The 18,295-nt window shown below is 40.9% G+C and overlaps 1 protein-coding gene across 1 annotated transcript; it reads right to left on the minus strand.

Moving 5' to 3' along the window:
* Nucleotides 1-1,147: 1,147 nt before the first annotated feature.
* Nucleotides 1,148-17,502, minus strand: LOC124256070 (superoxide dismutase [Cu-Zn]-like). Its single transcript, XM_046690002.1, has 5 exons — nt 17,376-17,502; nt 6,369-6,415; nt 4,865-5,052; nt 2,449-2,566; nt 1,148-1,302 (listed from the first exon to the last, which is right to left on the minus strand). The coding sequence occupies exons 1-5, from the start codon at nt 17,500-17,502 to the stop codon at nt 1,168-1,170; spliced, it is 615 nt and encodes a 204-aa protein (XP_046545958.1). The 3' UTR covers nt 1,148-1,167.
* Nucleotides 17,503-18,295: the final 793 nt, after the last annotated feature.

The raw sequence follows: 18,295 nt of genomic DNA on the forward strand, positions 1-18,295 counted from the left end.
GATATACACCGAGTTGCGGTCTATGTTGACAACTGTTGGTTTACTTGGCAACAATGCTATTTGTACCTTTGAATAGGTTGCTAAAACATGATCTTAATTAATGTATCCTTTTTGGAAGAGCCATAACATTATTTCCCCAGTTTGTCTTTGTGGATTTTTTACACTCAATCATGATTCATTGACGACTGACTATGTGTAAGTACTTGGTTGTTATCTCCCTGGGTTAATTTAATATTACATCAAGGTCAACTGTTATACAATGTAAAGTTACGCACAAATCCATCAAAGTTAATGATCCAATGTATCACACTTCTAACCAATATTTGAGAGGACAAGATTATATGATATATGCCCCTCACAAAACAACACACATTTGTACTCTCATTACATTTTCATTATTGAAATTGCATATTATGGAATGATGCAACAAAAAAGTGAAACGTATGTTCACACGATTGAAAAAATGTAATTAAATGATATTCAGAAATAGTAGACTTTCAAATCATCAAAAGCATGTGCCCGTACCGCTTGAAACAGTCGTGCAAAATGTTTCACAGGAGTTACCTCCCTTTTGTTATGATTAGTTTGATGTAAGTGTGTAGCATTTCAAAATATTTTGTATCAATCAGCTGTTTTATGAATATATCTAATTCATAAATTTTGGGACAAGAAATAGTAAATGTGTCCAATGATTATTAAATGTTATACAACATAATAAGTGAGGCAGAGTCGCTGTTGGGTTGCCTAATAGTTAAAGTGTTCACTTCGATTCACCAATGTATGAAGGTCATTTCTGGTATCCCTCTCCGTGATATTTCTGGAATATCCGCAAAAGTGACGTAAAACCATACCCACTTATTCTCAATTGATGGAATAAGTCGCTGTACGTTGGATGACGTCATTCGACCTTGACCATCGATTTGCCAGCACTGGAGAAGGCCATTTTGTTAGATATTCAAACGTTGATTGCGAGAGTTTCGTGTTTATTTGCACTCAAATAATAACAGTACATTGATTGGTGTTGACGCTTTCATGGATGTTCAGATCACTGTTATTTAATAGTGAGTGGAATTTAATCCGCAAAAAAACATTATCTACATTTTATTGGTAGATAACAATCAGTGGATGAGTCGGTCCTCAGTACCCTTCCAATGAATCCTAATGGCGTTATCCCCACAACCTCACAGGAGGTGGGCTCGCAGCTCGACCAATCACACAGCATCCCACCCGTGGTCCCGAGTTGCCACTAGCGACACTTCCGGCGTTACCACCTCGGCCAAGGTCGTCAGTTCCTGCGTGTATCTGGAAAAGGTAGAAAAACTGACGTTTTAGATCTTCAGAATGAAACAATATGGTACAAGCATCGCAATTCATGTTCTTTCATGGAAAGGAGCGGTGGGTTAGCCTAATGGTTAAAGTGTCCGCTCATCACGCAGAAGACCCGGGTTCGATTCCCCACATGGGTACAGTGTGTGAATCCCATCTCTGGTGTCCCCCGCCGTGATATTGCTGGAACAATGCTAAATGTGGCGTAAAACCATACTCTGTCACTCTTTTTTCAAATTGTATGTGGGGAGGGGGATGTCGGGGACCGTAGTCGTTAGAGCTGCATCACCGAGACAGTAAGGCCATTCGTGTTCTGTTATGAAATCCGGGAGAAATTCTGAGTTTGAAATAAAACTATGCTCATTCGCTCACCGAACACTTCTAGTGTTGTGAGTCGTATTGTGTCTCAGTAACTTTTAAAGCAAAAGGTCAAAATGATTTAGAGAATTTAACTTCACTCCATTGTGCGGCGTGAATGAATATTCGTATTCTTATGAAAATAATTCGTCTTTTCTCAGCAAGCCATGCCTGTCGCAAGGATCGACTCAACGAAACCGGGTGGTCAAACTGCCGACTTGGTAGACGCATGTGATCGTATATCAGTTGAGTAGATGGACTCTTGTGACATCAGTCACTGGACTGTCCAGTCTAGGCCCGACAAACGAGTAAACAAACAAGACAAAAGGCTCACGCAAAGAGATGCAAGGAAAGGTAATGTTGTATTTTGTTCACTCCTACAGTAGAAGCTGGTTCAGTTTGACTCAGCCGGCTCTCCTGTTGACTGGAAGTCATCGAAGCCGAGCTGGGCTGGAAGCTGAGCTAGATATCGGCGCTATACCAAATGTATGTATGTATGTATGTATGTGTGTGTGTGTGTGCGTGCTTGTGTGCGTGCGTGCGTGCGTGCGTGCGTGTGCGTGCGTGCGTGCGTGCGTGCATGTCTGTCTGTATGTATGTCATAGCGTAGAACCCAAGAACAGAGTATCCAGGTGCAATATAGACATGCTCCTCAGCAGAGAGAATGATAGTCTCAAAAGTGTAAGGTTCACATGATCATTGTCGCTGGTTCGAACCCTCGTCGTATTGTTAAGTATCATTGCAATCAGTGAAAGTTTCACATACCACAAGACTTCTTCCGATGAGAGAGTTCGGCCCGAACAATCTTGCCACATTGTCAATGATGGTGGTGTTGACGCTTCCGTCAGCTGCTTCCTGGATGTTGCCAAAGTCACCAACATGCCTGGCACAAAAAGGAAATCGAATGGAATGGAATGGAAGTATAGACAATTGACACAACACAGCAAACAACATATGAAATCGAAATTGATTTAAAGAAAAAAAGATTAGAAGTAGAACAGAAATTAAAAACAGAAACACACAGGCCAAACATAAAGAAATGTAATAACCGATTTAAGTGTACATACGCCGATTAAGCTTGAACATAGATGGAGGAAATTCGACACAGGGATGAACATACGTATTGTTGTCATTGTCAGCATACTTTATTTCACTCACTGCACATGTGTGTACACAAGGGGGCGTACAGGTCAGTGCCTAGTGACATCAACCCTTGTAGCCGTCGCTGGATGTGATTGCACAAGTCGTCGGATTTTTGCGTGGGGAACTCTCTGCCGTTCCTCCTGCAACGCTTTTGTAAGTTCTGCACGTGTCTTAGAACGACGGTAACGCTTTATCGTGTTGAAACAGCTCCCTCTGGCGGTTAAAAGGTGGGAGGAGCTGAGGTCGCAGGATTTTGACGATGTAGCGATTTGCTGTAAGATTGCCTTTAACCACCACTAGCTCTGATCTACGAGTGTAGGACATGGCTCAACCAAATCTGTCCACCTGTCGAACGCAGTTCGGCGCAAAACGTTCGTGTCGACGTCAATAGACACGTTGTCTCCCATCACGTCGTTGCAGGGGGACACGCGATTCATCACTGAACCATACACGTCGCCAGTTCCCCAGGTTTCATGCCTGTGCCCTGTTGTCGGTGTAGTCGTGTCAGGGCTCGAATTCCCACTTTTCTCAGACGATTTCTGATGGTTTGGTCAGAAATTCTTCGAAGACCAGGTACTTATCCTGCAGTGTCCGTTGCTATAGCAAATCGGTGACATAGGTAAGACACCCGGATGAATCGGTGCTGAGCAGGAGTGGTCACTCATGGTCTTTCACTTCTGGGACGACCTTGGGTCGATTTAAAGCGGGTATATCGATGCCATAATCGAGATTTGGTGCTGTGGTGCACATTGTAGTATCTTGCAACGGCAGATTAGGACTGCTTCCAAACGTTCAATGGCGATATTTCAGTCAGTAGCCTTCAGTCTTGGCATTTGTTTTCTTCGTTTACGTCGTAAACTTCGTAATGAGATGATGAATTTGGTTTGGCCGTTTATAATCCATGTCTCTACTCTTGAACTGCTTGAGAGGCATTCTAGAAGTTGTAAGCAATAGGAATGACAAGTGTTTATGGATGATCAACTTCTTTATACTGTACAATTCCGACGCTTCGGTATAGATGCGTATACCGTTTTCAAGCATGCTTTCGACACATTGCACGTGCATTACCTGGAAAAACATTTCTGGACTTTCATGTAGCGTTTCATTTTAATGACAAACTTTTACAAACACATTTTGGGACCACGACATGCTGAACGGAATTCAAACATAGGAATTGTCTAAATGACTATTTAGTCGAAATGAACTGCTGAACTGAAATGAACTACTGAAAAAGAAGTAAAATAGAAATAGGATCAACGAAAAAGTAAAATACGAATAAATTTGGCGAAAATAACAGAAGAGATTACAACAAATTACAACAGAATGAATATTAGAAAGAGAATAGATGCAATGTACATGAACATGACACAGATATAGAATCGACATATTTTGTGGATAAAATACACCTGAAACAGAAATGTAATAAGAATTGTGAAATGTAAAGTCAGTAAAATTACAACAATATAAGACCAGATGAGAAAAAGAACAAAAAAACATAGTGGATAGAAATGATAAAAACATATAAAGAGACTCTGAATAAGTTAATATCAAGTAGAAATATACAGCCATATAGTACTACAACAGGCATATACAAATTAAACAGAAATAAATCAGAAATAGAATAAAGATGGAAAGATACGAGGAAAATCTCATACGTTACCCTGAGCTCGAATAGACAAAATTGTGGGCATCCCAGGGGTCGATGCATTAACCGTTTTAGCTTAAATTGACCTGATTCAATGAAACCTATGGTTGCAATTAAGCCATAAAATCAAAAATAGAAAATGAAAAATAGAAATAAAAGTAGTCGAAATACAAGTTTAACAGAAAAAGAATAGAAATTCAGTATGTGGTGGTAGAGGGAGAAATCAATGAAAACCAATTAGTTACTCCAACCTTGTATACTATGTAGGCATACGAATGGTCATTCTTAATATTTTTGAATTGTCGATGTAGGAACCGTTTAAGCCAATAAATATGACTTAATTCAATGAATCTATATTTCATTAAATCCATAAAAGCTGACACTTCAAGTAACCTTTCTGTGCTAGTACGATCTCCATGATTCCTTCCAAACGGGTTGTAGTGGCCCCCAAGGCTTGTACAACCATTACTGAGATCTCCGAGTTCATGTGCGTGAAAGCCGTGTAGAACAACTGTGTCGTCTGTCGAGAATCCTTGGAGTTCAAGCTTGATTGTAAGGCCCGAACATCTAAATCCACAAAACTGAAACAGATTGAGCACAACAGGTCTTTAAACGAATACAACAGGTCTTTAAATCAATCTCAACAATATAAATAAGGCAGACACCAAGAGTAGATTTCACACACCACACTCTGGATACCATAACACTGTGTTTAATATGCTTAATAGCGCTCAAGTTAGATATTTCTAGCTCCACAGTTGTTTTTAAATGTGTTCAGGATCATTTCAAATCCCGAACAGGGCGATGTTTTTTCGTGGTTAAAATCTAAACATGTGAAATATTTCACCACACAATCCCAACACCCATAAAATTAATGCATGTCCATGCTTAACTTCACATCATAGGCAAATTTATTCACTCGAAACTACTTGTATACTCCTCAGAAATGGAAATCGGAAACACAGTGGTCAACTGGTCAGAGTATACATATGGTGCTTTGAGCTTGGTTTATGGATGTGGCGTATTATCAAGGAAAAGAAGAGGATGCAGAAGAAGAAGAAAATGGCAAATGGTAAAAGAAAGAAATCCAATCAGTAGGATATTCGTGTAGGTGATCTTAATTTCACTCTTTAAAAAAGTAGGGAGATATATCTGAGTAACTCAATGTTGATATGATAATAAAGAATGTTTTGAGAGTGCAACACCACTTCCTTATGGTCCTAGTTGTTTGTACAGCAATCGCTCTTTAAAGATGATTGGTGTATGACGTGAAATTTTCATGTGTACGATTTTCACTTTCAAACCAAAAAACAACCGGCTAGGAACAATCACTAACAACTGTGTGATGTAAGATGATTGGTGTATGACGTGAAACAATCACTAACAACTGTGTGATGTAAGATGATTGGTGTATGACGTGAAACAATCACTAACAACTGTGTGATGTAAGATGATTGGTGTATGACGCGAAACAATCACTAACAACTGTGTTGAAGATGATTGTGACAATTTATGGTCTATCATAATTAGTGATTTATAGACCTTCTTGAAAACCGTCAAAATCAGGAATGACACCTAAAGCACGTGTATGGGTCTACTGCGTTGTGCACGTGCATCCCATGCGTTGTGTTTAGGTGTGGTGATAAAGAGAAATGGTGGTGCGTTCATAAGATGTCTCTGAAAAGTTCATTAACGCTTATACTTCCTAACCAAATTGAACGTTCAGGTTCTCCTACGTTTTTAAAGAATATATATGCTCTGAGAAAACAACATACAGAAATATCAAATACTTCAAGCTATACATAGAATATGGTTTCAAAATAATCCCCAACTTTTTAACAAACTAGGACGACAGAGTATTTACATTGGTTTGTGAAAGCCTTATTATCCCGCTCACTGGGTTGACGGTACCCGGATCTGCTGCCACTCTGCACACAGCGTTCACTGAAATATACACGCAAATAAATCTGTATTGAAACTTCAGTGCAACCTTCTAAGCACATCTCGTTTCTCAAGTATATTATTCATATTCGGTATGATGTAGCTAAAATATTTCGGACTAGGGTCAAACAGTTTACACCCATTCTCTGTAGTTTTAACCGTGTCAACTTCTACAAGTCGATATTTTGTAAACTGTAAAACTCTGATATAGTTGGTTGTTAGTTTGTTGTTTAACGCCACACTCAGCACTATTCCAGCTATATGGCGACGATCTGTAAATAATCTATTCTGGACCAGACAATCCAGTGATCAACAGCATGATCATTGATCTACGCAATTGGGTTACGATGACATGTGTCAACCAAGTCAGCGAGCCTAACCACCATTTGGTCATTTGATCTTTTGGGTCAAAGTTATGTCGTATTAACTACCAATAAACAAAACCGGTAAGCAAATCGTTATTCATAAATTCGATAAAACATGATAGATAAAAGGAATTTACACTGACATAGAGAGGCTGATGCTATTAAATACTTTATTGTACACGATTTAATATTATTACCACATGCCTACATACATAGGTATAACCTGCTATAGGTATAGTGACTGCTATACGGGGTTAGCCTGCCGACAGCTAATATAACATGAGTGAGTAAGTTATTATTTTCCGTCGCTGTTAGCAATATTCCAGCAATATCAGGGCGGGAAACACCAGAAATAGGCTTCACACAGTGTACCTATGTTGGAATCGAACCCGGGCCTTCGGCGTAACCAGCAAATGCTTTAACCACTAGGCTACCCCGCCGCCCCTTGTAAAATATGAAGAATCATTAGTCCCACATAGTCCCATAGAACTGATGACGTTAAATATACTGTGACAACATTCCTTGTGACGAAAAAGGGCACATTTTATTGTCCGTTCTTTGACCTTTCGAAAGCCCAGTGGACTCCCCGTCGTGCACCGTTGAGAACTTTCCAACACGTATACAGTGAATCAGAGGTGATTCGATTTCAAGCTTACTGTTGTGCTTAGACGGATTTTCAAACTATACTAAGCAGGAAAAGAAACGTTAGTTTGGAATTTTCCGTCACAGAAACAGATACCTGTAAAGTCATTGAATGTTTTGATTGTATATTTTGGACAGCATCTCCCAACTTTACCTGAGCAAACACATTCCTTCCCAAACTCAGAATGGAACCCAGGAAATGGTCTCAAAAACGCAACCTGATCTCGGAGATGGTACGGTGTTCTCCATGTTTTTCATGCAACTCATGCTGCACGTGCTGTTCACAAGGACCAGTCCTTTAAAATGCACCCCAAAACATGGTTGCAACATTCACATTATAACGTTAGCAGGATGCCGCGACTCACGACAGCTCAGAGGAACCAGGCGCTAGGAAGACTTGAAGCTGGCCACACTGCACAAGCCATTGCCAATCACTTCCAGGTCAACGTTCGGACCATCTACAGGCTGCAGCAACGTTTCCGGGCCACCAACACCACAAATGATCGCCCCCCGTACTGGCAGACCAAGGGTGACCACAAGACGATAAGGTCGCCATGTTGTGCGACAGCATGTACTGAATCCCCTCATGCAGGCATCCGAAACAGCACGCCAGACAGTGGGAACACACGGAAGACCAATCAGTACTGATACAGTACGCCGACGTCTTAACAGCGGGAACCTCCATTGCCGTAGACCTTACCGTGGACCTATCCTCACCCATCGTCATCGGCGTGAATGTCTACAGTTTGCCCTACAACACCACAACTGGCGATACAGGCAATGGTGAACTGTTCTGTTCACAGATGAGAGTCGGTACTGCGTATCAATTGCAGATGGCAGTACAAGAATATGGCGACGACGTGGCCAGCGTTACTCAGACCAATGTGTTATGGAAATAGACTCATTGGGAGGTGCAAGCATCATGGTATGGGGTGGAATAGGCCTGAACCAGAGAGTGGGTCCTGTGGTGTTCCACAACCTTGGTCCAGGGAGAGGAGGTGGCATCACAGCGGTGCGCTACATCGACCAAGCTCTCAGACCCCACGTCATACCACATTTCGGACGTCACCGGAGCAACATTTTCCATCATGATAACGCCAAGGCCCATACTGCCAGAGCTACACGGGACTTCCTACATCAGAACGGTGTCAGCATTATGCAGTGACCAGCCCTGAGTTAAACCCAATTGAACATCTTAGGGATGAAATTCAGAGGAGACTGAAAAATGTCATACCAAGGCCGAACATAGTCGATTTATTGCGCCAGGCCTTTCTCAGAGTATGGTTGCAGGTGCCAGTGGCCTTCATCAATCGATTGGTGCACCCCATGCATAGACACTGTGCTGCAGTTATTGCCGCTCGTGGTCGTCACACTAGATACTGAAGTCAAGAGTCTGAATGGACTGCAAACGTTCACGTAATGTCTTGAATTTGTGCTGAGTTATTCATTGATGCGTCAAGATATTGTACACAGAACATGCTTTTTATCCTCTTATTATGTTTATTTCTGCAATGATTTCATTACAGTGCCTATCTAATTTTGTATTCGCACTGACGTTGTTGTTTTTAGCTGCTGAGTATATTTTAAATTCAACGTGGGAATCCGACGCGGTTGTATATTAAGCCCTTTAATCTTCATAATCATAACTAAAGCAATCAAGCTGGAGAAGAAGAAATGACCTAAGGCGTATGCACGTGACGAGATCTTTCTTCTAATATGGCTCTAACGTTTGAGGATAGTCTTCAGCAGTATCAAGCTCTAGAAACCATCTCCAGAAGAATAGTACCATTGTTACATTGTGACAAAATGAGAGTACAATTGATAGCAATCTTAAGAAGATTGTGTTTAGTATGGTGGACCACTGGGACAGAATGGAGAATTGTATTTGTAAATGATGTTTCAGGGCAGCCCGATAGTACCTCTGATTAAATACAAATATATCTGAAATATTTGCCTCGGCAATTGTCTCCTCTGTAGTCACTTATTCGATCTTCCATCAGACCAACTCACTGTTATTACAGCAACCCTCGTGAGATGACCACTTTATTGACGCCTTGGGAGTAACTTTAGCTGACAGAGGACAGATACATTTATCACAATGCCTTACTTTGGTTCATTGCAAGTCATATTTGCTGGAATTTGACGTTTTGCGCCAGATGCGTCACTTCATATCTAAATGAGCGTATGGCGCAAGGACGAGGCCCAAAAAATTATCCCTGCACTGTTATTGTGCGAGACTGTTAAAAGTGCCTTCATACAGAATTTCCAGGAAAAAGAAACTGAAAATTTCGAAAAACATGAGAAAACTGAATTGGGCAAAGGTTGCAAACAATCATTACAGTAAAACATGGATATAGCGAACACGAATATAGCGTACAAACGGATAAAGCGAACAAATTTAAAAGTCCCGTCAAGAGTCCTTTATAATATCATTAAAATTATACGCGAATAACGAACTCGTGAGTAGCGAATTAACGGCTATAGCGAACTGATTTACTACCCCCAAGACCCAATTAACAACGTGATTAGCGAACTCACTCAGTGTCAGCTCAGTGTCAGCTCAGCCACTTAGCGGTATACATCAAGCGGAAAAGAGTATGACGAGACAAAAACGTAAGATCCTGATGTTTGTAGACAATTGTCCTGCCCATCCTGTTGTGAAACACCGGACACACGTCAAACTGGTCTTCCTTCCACCGAACACTACGTGTTATGTCAATTTACATGTACAAGAATAAAGATTTGTAGCCTCAGCATATACATGTCTTTACATCTCTACAATCCAAGATGGCGGTCAAATGTGAATAACGAACAACGGATATAGCGAACTAAATTTCTTGGTCCCTTGGAGTTCGTTATGTCCGTGTTCTACTGTATTTAAGAATTTATATGCCTGTTTTGAATGATCAGTGTGCAGATCATGTCACTAACTAAAGGATATGTCTTAACACAAATAGGCTCAATCTTAAATGCATAATAAATGTACCAATGTACATTTCTTTAACCGTATCAAGGGTCGATGGGGTACACTCGTGGTTAAAACGTTCGCTCGTCAGGTCGAAGGCCATTGTTTGATTCCTGACAGGGGCACAATTAGGCTAACTATAGTCTCTGAAAAGATATTTTGATAAAACGCAAAGGACTTCATTTATATTGAAAAGTATGCCCCGTAATTTGTGAGACTCATAGACTAAGAACATCTGCATTGGGGCTACACGTGACAGGGTCATCCTCAGTTAACAAAAACCGCATTCTACAAACGTCATTTACTGTCTAAATGACAGTATGTTAATTATTATCTTGCCAAACTCAGTCTTCCCATTTCCTCACAGTATTTACTTACAAGTCTCTCTCTCTCTCTCTCTCTCTCTCTCTCTCTCTCTCTCTCTCTCTCTCTCTCTCTCTCTCTCTCTCTCTCTCTCTCTCTCTCTACTGCTCTTCTCTATCTCTTCTCTCTCTCTCAGTAGATTACTCTACTCTACTGCTGTTACTATTCTTACCTGTTGCATGTACGCATCCTCGGTGAAAAGGGAAACGCCAATGGCGAGCATCTACAGCCGTGTAACTAATACCTATTAACACTACAAGTAGGATGCCGGTCGACCTCATGCTCGGTGCCAGAGACATCATCTTCGCTAAGTGATCAGACTGTTCCGATCGCCACTCGATTATATGACTCATTTTGTCATCCGGGTAACTGAACTACATTACAAGCTGGCGTATTTGACCAGCTCGATATTGCTGCAGTATATTTCAAAACATTTCAAGTATAGATTTTTGAAATAGCTATTTAATTCGCCAATTTTACATAGATTTAAACTTAATGCTGGCTCTCAGTGATATTACAGCTATATGGCGGCGGTCTGTCAATAATTGAGACTGGACCAGAAAATCCAATGATCAACATCATGAACATCGATCTACGCAATTAGGGTACCCTGACCATCCGATCCCGTTAGTCGACTCGTACGACAAGCATATGGGTTGCTGAAGACCAATTCTAACCCGGATCTTTACGGATCTTAAACTTAATGAGCTCTCACGAAAGTAATTACTCTGGGAAACATGCGCATAATAAGTGTCTAACGAGCTGCAGTGCTGTTGGTCTATTTGGAATAACGGCAACGTAGAGTCTAAAACATTTTTGGTAGCACGCTAGAAGGATTACACAGAGTGGCTACGATCAAGACGCTTATGATAGTGAGGAGTGATAGAGTAACTTAACGTTAATGTAAATTATATTAACATATATGCGGTCATCAGTGGAAAGTAAACTTTAAAATTATTACTATTATTATTACCTTGTGTGGTCATTTATTAATGACCAAAGGCCTAGGTTTGTTGTAACCAGGGGTAAACAGTCTCAAATCCCCCCATTTGGTTTTTATGACGTCATCACACAAGTGTGTCACCTTTTTGTAACTTGATTTTGACAGTGAGTTTTGAACCCTTAAGCCCCACCCCTCATTTAAATGAGTCCCCCTCCGGCCAGGTGTGTCGCCTTTAGGTTGATCTTAGTGGTCTGTGAATATTATTCAATTATTTTATGAGTGGTACGAGTTTGATTTGCCGATTCCATGCTCAGACATCTCAGGAATCAACACCCACCAACGAAGGAGCAGCACCAGACCCCACCTCCTCCTCCTCCTCCTGCTGCTGCTGCTGCTGCTACTGTGTTGGTGGGTATTGATTCCTGAGATGTCCGAGCATGGCATCCCTACCCCTAAACAAGTGTGATGGCCCATGGGACACGTTGTTGACTGCATGGTGATCTGAGTCTAAATGGCAGCGAACCTGATAGATATCCCCAGTCTCAATTGACCTTCAGCTTTTCAAGGGTTCATGCAACTTATCAGGGCCAATCCCCAGGATGTTTGGGATCGTCACACATACTCTTCCCACAGAGTCATAACTCCAAATGATGAGAGCAATATGCAAAGACTACACTATACAAAGACAATCAACGCAAATATACTGTTAATATTGATTTATTGTCAATATTCACAAATAAAAATGTACAGTATTTTACATCACACTCTAAGTTACAAACATAAATCCACATGACTACCCAAGCGGGCCACCTCTTTCTGAGGTGAGGTGAGGTGAAATTGGGTTTTACGTCATGCTTGAGAATATTTCGCTTATATGACGACGTGCATGCGTGTGTATGTGTATGTGCGGCTGCTTGTACTAGCTCAGACTGGTTTTATAGTGCTAGCCCACTGAGATACCATGCCACAGTGAAGCATGAATACCCCACTCAGACACATTATACTGACTCCGAGCCGACCAGTCCTTGTTGTACCGATTAATGTCGAGCGCCAGACAGGGACAGGGACCAACAAGTACCATATTTTAACGTCTTTTGGTACTCACACCAGGGACAAATATGTACAGTCTGGATACCATGTTTCATGTTCGACCCAGGGGCCCGTTTCACAAAGCCCTCTTACCGGTACGACCTAGTAAAGCAGGTCGTAGACCACCTCTTACTTTTTTACCCTGTTTCACAAAGACCTCGTGTATTTACACTGTGCTGTAAACAGTTCAAACTTTAGGACCCCGATTGACCTGTCGTAAATGCTTTAGGAGGTCGTCAACACTACAGAGATGGCGTCAACGATTGTGACACTGCAAGTGATTAAAACATGCTAACAAAGAAGACCTGAGAATTTTTGAGACAGGTCGAACGTGCTCGACACTCTGGATGATGTTGACATGATGTCGAGATATAGATTTCCTAGGCATGTTGTTTTCTATAACTGTGCAGAAAGTTAGAGCCCCAACTGAACAAACCTACACAGCATTTACATGCTATTCCGACCTCCCTGCAAGTGTTGTGTACACTCAGGCCCTTTCTCAGTGAAATCGGGGATCTCCATGGAGTATCCCGAGCTAGTGTGTCAAAATACTCCGCGACACCACTAGTGCTCTTGCCGAGTCTCTGAACTTGATTAAAAAACCCTTGGTGCCACAGGGACATATGTCCTTCCTCTTCAACCCTCACTTTGAAGTCCAATTAAATTCTAAATATATCACGCACACAAATACACTTCACAGTTATGTATTCTGCGGGAATTTCCCTGTTTCTTGATACCATCCACTATTATCTACATCCACTATTATCTACATCCACTATTATCTACATCCACTATTATCTCAGGCAAAGCTAAAGTACTTAAAATAACCTTTCAAAATAGGCTTCACCGTAAATATCGCCATTTTTGACACAATACGAAATCACGATTCACAGCATTATTTGCTGTACAGTATGTTTTCATATGTGAAAATCGGATAATTACTGGGAGTATTGAATTTCAAAAATAACATATTAATGATCACCGAAATCAGTTTTTCATGATATCACTAATGATAAATATGAAATGCTGCTGGGTTGGGATGTTTTCGAAAATAGTCTTACACGAACGCCAAAGTGCGCTTTCCGCCATATTGGATAGTGTTTACAAAATCAAGTCTCTCGAAGGCCGGTATTGAGACGCCTATTACATCAGGTATATTTCACAGTTAGCTGCGACAAATGCATTACTGAATTCCCCATAAATTTTAAAGCCAAATTACAAATGGTCTTTGTCACCAATACCAACTGTTTAGACATATTGGGTGTGAGCACAAACGTTGTGCTCGGAAGACTGCGCTGGTTTGAAATGTAAACAAAGAAATTTTCCGATTTTACACTACGTAGCATTTTTTACAATTTTCCGACAGCCAGCCAGCTATTTATTGCTTGCAATGGCTCAATACCTTTAGAATATGCATGGAAAGAGTATCATAGCAAGAAAGAGGAAATTAAAAATAGATACAACGCAATGATTTGATACTTCATAAGAAATTGTCAATGTGTCCGTGCAACGAGACGCCATAACAGACGCAAAATCACGCAGATCGACAACGATAATTATCAGCATTTCTGGCTTCTTCTTTACTTACAATGAAAACGATGAAAACATATAACAATACACAGATAGTCAGAGTCACTCAGATTACTTACATCTCATATTTATGTACAAACGATCCCTGATTCAAGGGAAGACTCTTCGCAAAATCCTGTGTACCCTTGTCAGCGAAGCCGCCATTTTTGTAAGAAGTCAGTTATCGGTTGTGATGGCATACGTCAACATTGTTGTACATATTAGGCAATTTCTTTGAGGTGAAGGTCGGTTGAAAAAGAGTAAACACTATCCTTCTGATTACACTTTCAGTACTAAGATGTATATTTTCGTATCGTTCAGATACGAATAGTCAGTGAGTTTAACTTTAGAGTCACACCGGAAGTATTTCAGCCATTCTGCTAACGTTTTGCATACCCAGTTAAATCTAGTCACCAAAGGACTGTAAAATAACTACACTATCACAGGTGTTGTTTTAAAACTAGTGAGTGAGAGAGTGAGCTGAGTTTTACGCCGCACTCAGAAATATTCCAGCTATATGGCGGCGGTCTGTAAATAATCGAGTCTGGAAGAGACAATCCAGTGATCAACAACATGAGCATCGATCTACGCAATTGGGAACCGATGACATGTGTTAACCAAGCCAGCGAGCCTGACCACCCGATCCCGTTAGTCGCCTCTTACGACAAGCATGGGTTACTGAAGATCAATATTCTAACCCGGACCTTCACGGGTATTTAAACTAGTATGTAACCATACAATATATCATTATATTTAACAGTACAATATAAAAACTGGTTGTAGGTCACCAGCAGCTAAGGGGAGATCACCATAACAGGGACCATGGGAACTTTGATACCTGTAACTCACAATAAACATAGGCGTTTAGCAATTCATATTAATTAATAGATTCGAGATGAAACATGCTCCATAAAGGGAATTTACATTGCCACTCAGAGCGTGATGGTATTTAACTATCTATTCTACACGGTTTAATATTTCCATTTCCACATGAATGCATACATGGGGAAACATGTGTCATTTTGTGACTGTCATACGGGGTTAGTCTGTGACAAAGATAAAATAAAAAGAGTCAATAATTCATAAATGTAGTGTACTAATGTACTTGAATAGTAATGTACCTAGTAATATGTGTTTCTTCATCATTTAACCCCTGTTTCTTAATATTTAATCTATATGCGGCGGTCTGTGAATAACAGAGTTTGGGGCAGGCAATCTAGTGATGGATATATTTAGAGCATCGTCTTCCATCGAGGCAGTGAAAAAATGATTGAAATAATGAGAAAATACTCCCAAGCACCGACAAAAACATGGAAGCAATGGGCGATGCTGGCTAAAGCGCCAGGCTAGTGATCCAGCGAGGTTGAAGGTGTCGGGATCGAGCCCACCTGTGACCGAGTGTAAAAACCTTGGAGTCAACTTTGTGTGCAGACTCTTTCCGTGTTGTCACAACCCCTAGTGTACAGTACACAACCCTGTGCACTTAAAAGAACCCACGAATCCGTTGGTATATGACCAGATGGTGGCCGCATGAATACGTGCAAACACCTAGTTGTGGGTACAGCAACGTGCAGTGAACTTGGACAAAGTACTGTGACTGTGTGTCCCAGTCCACCCAGCTGTGAATTGGGTACCTCGTTAGGATGAGAGAGCCACAATAAACTCGGTGCGCCTAGTGGCAGCATGAGTTGTATTACTCCCAGCGAGTTGAGATTGATAACACGATGTGACTTTGAGATTCACATCCAATGATCGAGGGAAACAAATACCAGCGCCTTAAGCAAGCAATGGTTGCATGGATATGTGCGCTATATAAATATCCTATAATAATAATATAAATATATATTCTATGCTACAAACGTTGCAGCATTAGGATTTAGTAGTGACACTTTGTCTTTTTTTCTTTTTTTATTGCATGTGATGTTTTGGCACCAAAGTGTATTGACCAGACGTTTGCAGCTTTTCGGCGACCCTTTTTCGGCCCAGTAAAGTTTTCATATTTTTTGTTCATTTTCGAGTGTATACGGACTGTTTCCCAACTCTATATCTCAAGATTAGTGAACCAGACGATCCAGTGATCAACAGCATGAAAATCGATCTGGGCAATTGGGATACGATGACATGTACGATGGTCAAATAAGCCAGCGAGCCTGACCACCCGATCCCGTTAGTGGCCTCTTACGACAAGCATGGGTTGCTGAACATCAATACTAACCCGGATCTTCACGGGTCCAAGATTAAGCTGTTACACAGTAGCAATTTTACCGTGGCACGACGCAAACGTGATAAACACTCCACAGGTAACGACTACACCTTCATTACAATACTACAGTTCTAATATAGTACAGCTTAAAATTAATACTCCATGGAGTAGAGATGACAAGACTTTATGGATGATCAACTGCTTTATTTTGACAACGGCGACGTTTTCGGTATAGATTCTTATGCCGTTTTCAAGCAACTATACCGACACGTATACAAATCTGTACCAAAACGTCGCCATTGTCAAAATAAAGAAGTTGATCATCCATACAGTCTTGTCATCTCTATACCACCAACTTCTAGAATGCCACTCAAACAAATGCATGGACTAGATGAAAAAAAGAAGGATATATCTCTTGAGGCCTCCGACTGCACACATCTTAAATGTTTTGCTCTATTTCTATCCACCTGTTTAAAAATATGTCGTTATTGTACATTATAAGGTACAAAATATCTATTTGTTCCAAGTAACCAATATATTTATATAGCATGCTGTAATCTGAGCCGAAGGCCTTGAATGCTGAACAATTGGCTATGTCTCTCTCTATAACATGTAGGGGCGGTGGGGTAGCCTAGTGGTTTAAGCGTTGGCTCGTCACGCCGAAGACCCGGGTTCGAATCCCCACATGGGTACACTGTGTGAAGCCCATTTCTGGTGTCCCCCCGCAGTGATGTAGCTGGAATATTGCTAAAAGCGGCGTAAAACCAAACTCAGTCAGTCAGTCTTAAACATGTGTAAATAAATGTACTGCTGCCATTTCTTACCTGTTCTATATTCGCATCGTCGGCGAAAAGGGAACCTCCAGCGGAAGGCATCTACAGCTGTGTAGCTTATAGCTATTAACACCAGAAGTAGGGCGCCGGTCGACTTCATGCTCAGTGATAGAGACATCTTCCCTGAATGATTAGACTCCTTCGATCGCCACTTATTTATAGGATTATTTTTCATCCGGGTAACTTTTTTCATCAGTCATCCGGGTAACTGAGCACATTTTCGGCCAATGAAATCTAATCATAAAAAGCCAGGTGAAATTAATTGCCAAGGGTGACAATAATTCTACTGCGCAGAAAAAATGATTTTAAAATGTATATCTGTGATTTGTGAGTATAATCAACAAATTACTTTCACTATTTGTAAAAGTTCTGTTCTGAGAGACCAACTGTTTTCACGCCACTGAGCATGTGTTTAAGAGTCACTTCTAAACAGTGGTTATGTATAATAATATCCGATTTTCTTTATTCACAGCGTGTATATGTAGGCCATCGGCCCATAATACAAATACAAATATTACATATTTGATGCCATATTTCATTGGCGGTGCTCTGCAGCATAAACAAAAAACATTGCTACATTTCTGATGACAAAAGTATTGTTTGAGGTCATCAATACATTGAAATGTGACAAGAAGGGTATGTATAAACTTGACAGGAATATATTTAGTGCGCAAAGAACTGTCTGCAGTACACACTAAAAGGACTGACTGACTGACTGAGTTTGGTTTTACGCCGCTTTTAGCAACATTCAGGCAACATCAAGGCGGCGAGCACCAGAAATGGGCTTCACACATTGTACCAATGTGGGGATTCGAACCCTGGTCTTCGGCGTGACGAGCCAACGCTTTAACCACTAGGTTACCCCACCGCCCCACACACTAAAAGGAAATGAGAATATCCTTTCACATCAT

Source organism: Haliotis rubra, unplaced genomic scaffold (genome assembly GCF_003918875.1).
Source record: "Haliotis rubra isolate DU_JTF1 unplaced genomic scaffold, ASM391887v1 Scf617, whole genome shotgun sequence".
Taxonomy (NCBI): Eukaryota; Metazoa; Mollusca; class Gastropoda; order Lepetellida; family Haliotidae; genus Haliotis; species Haliotis rubra.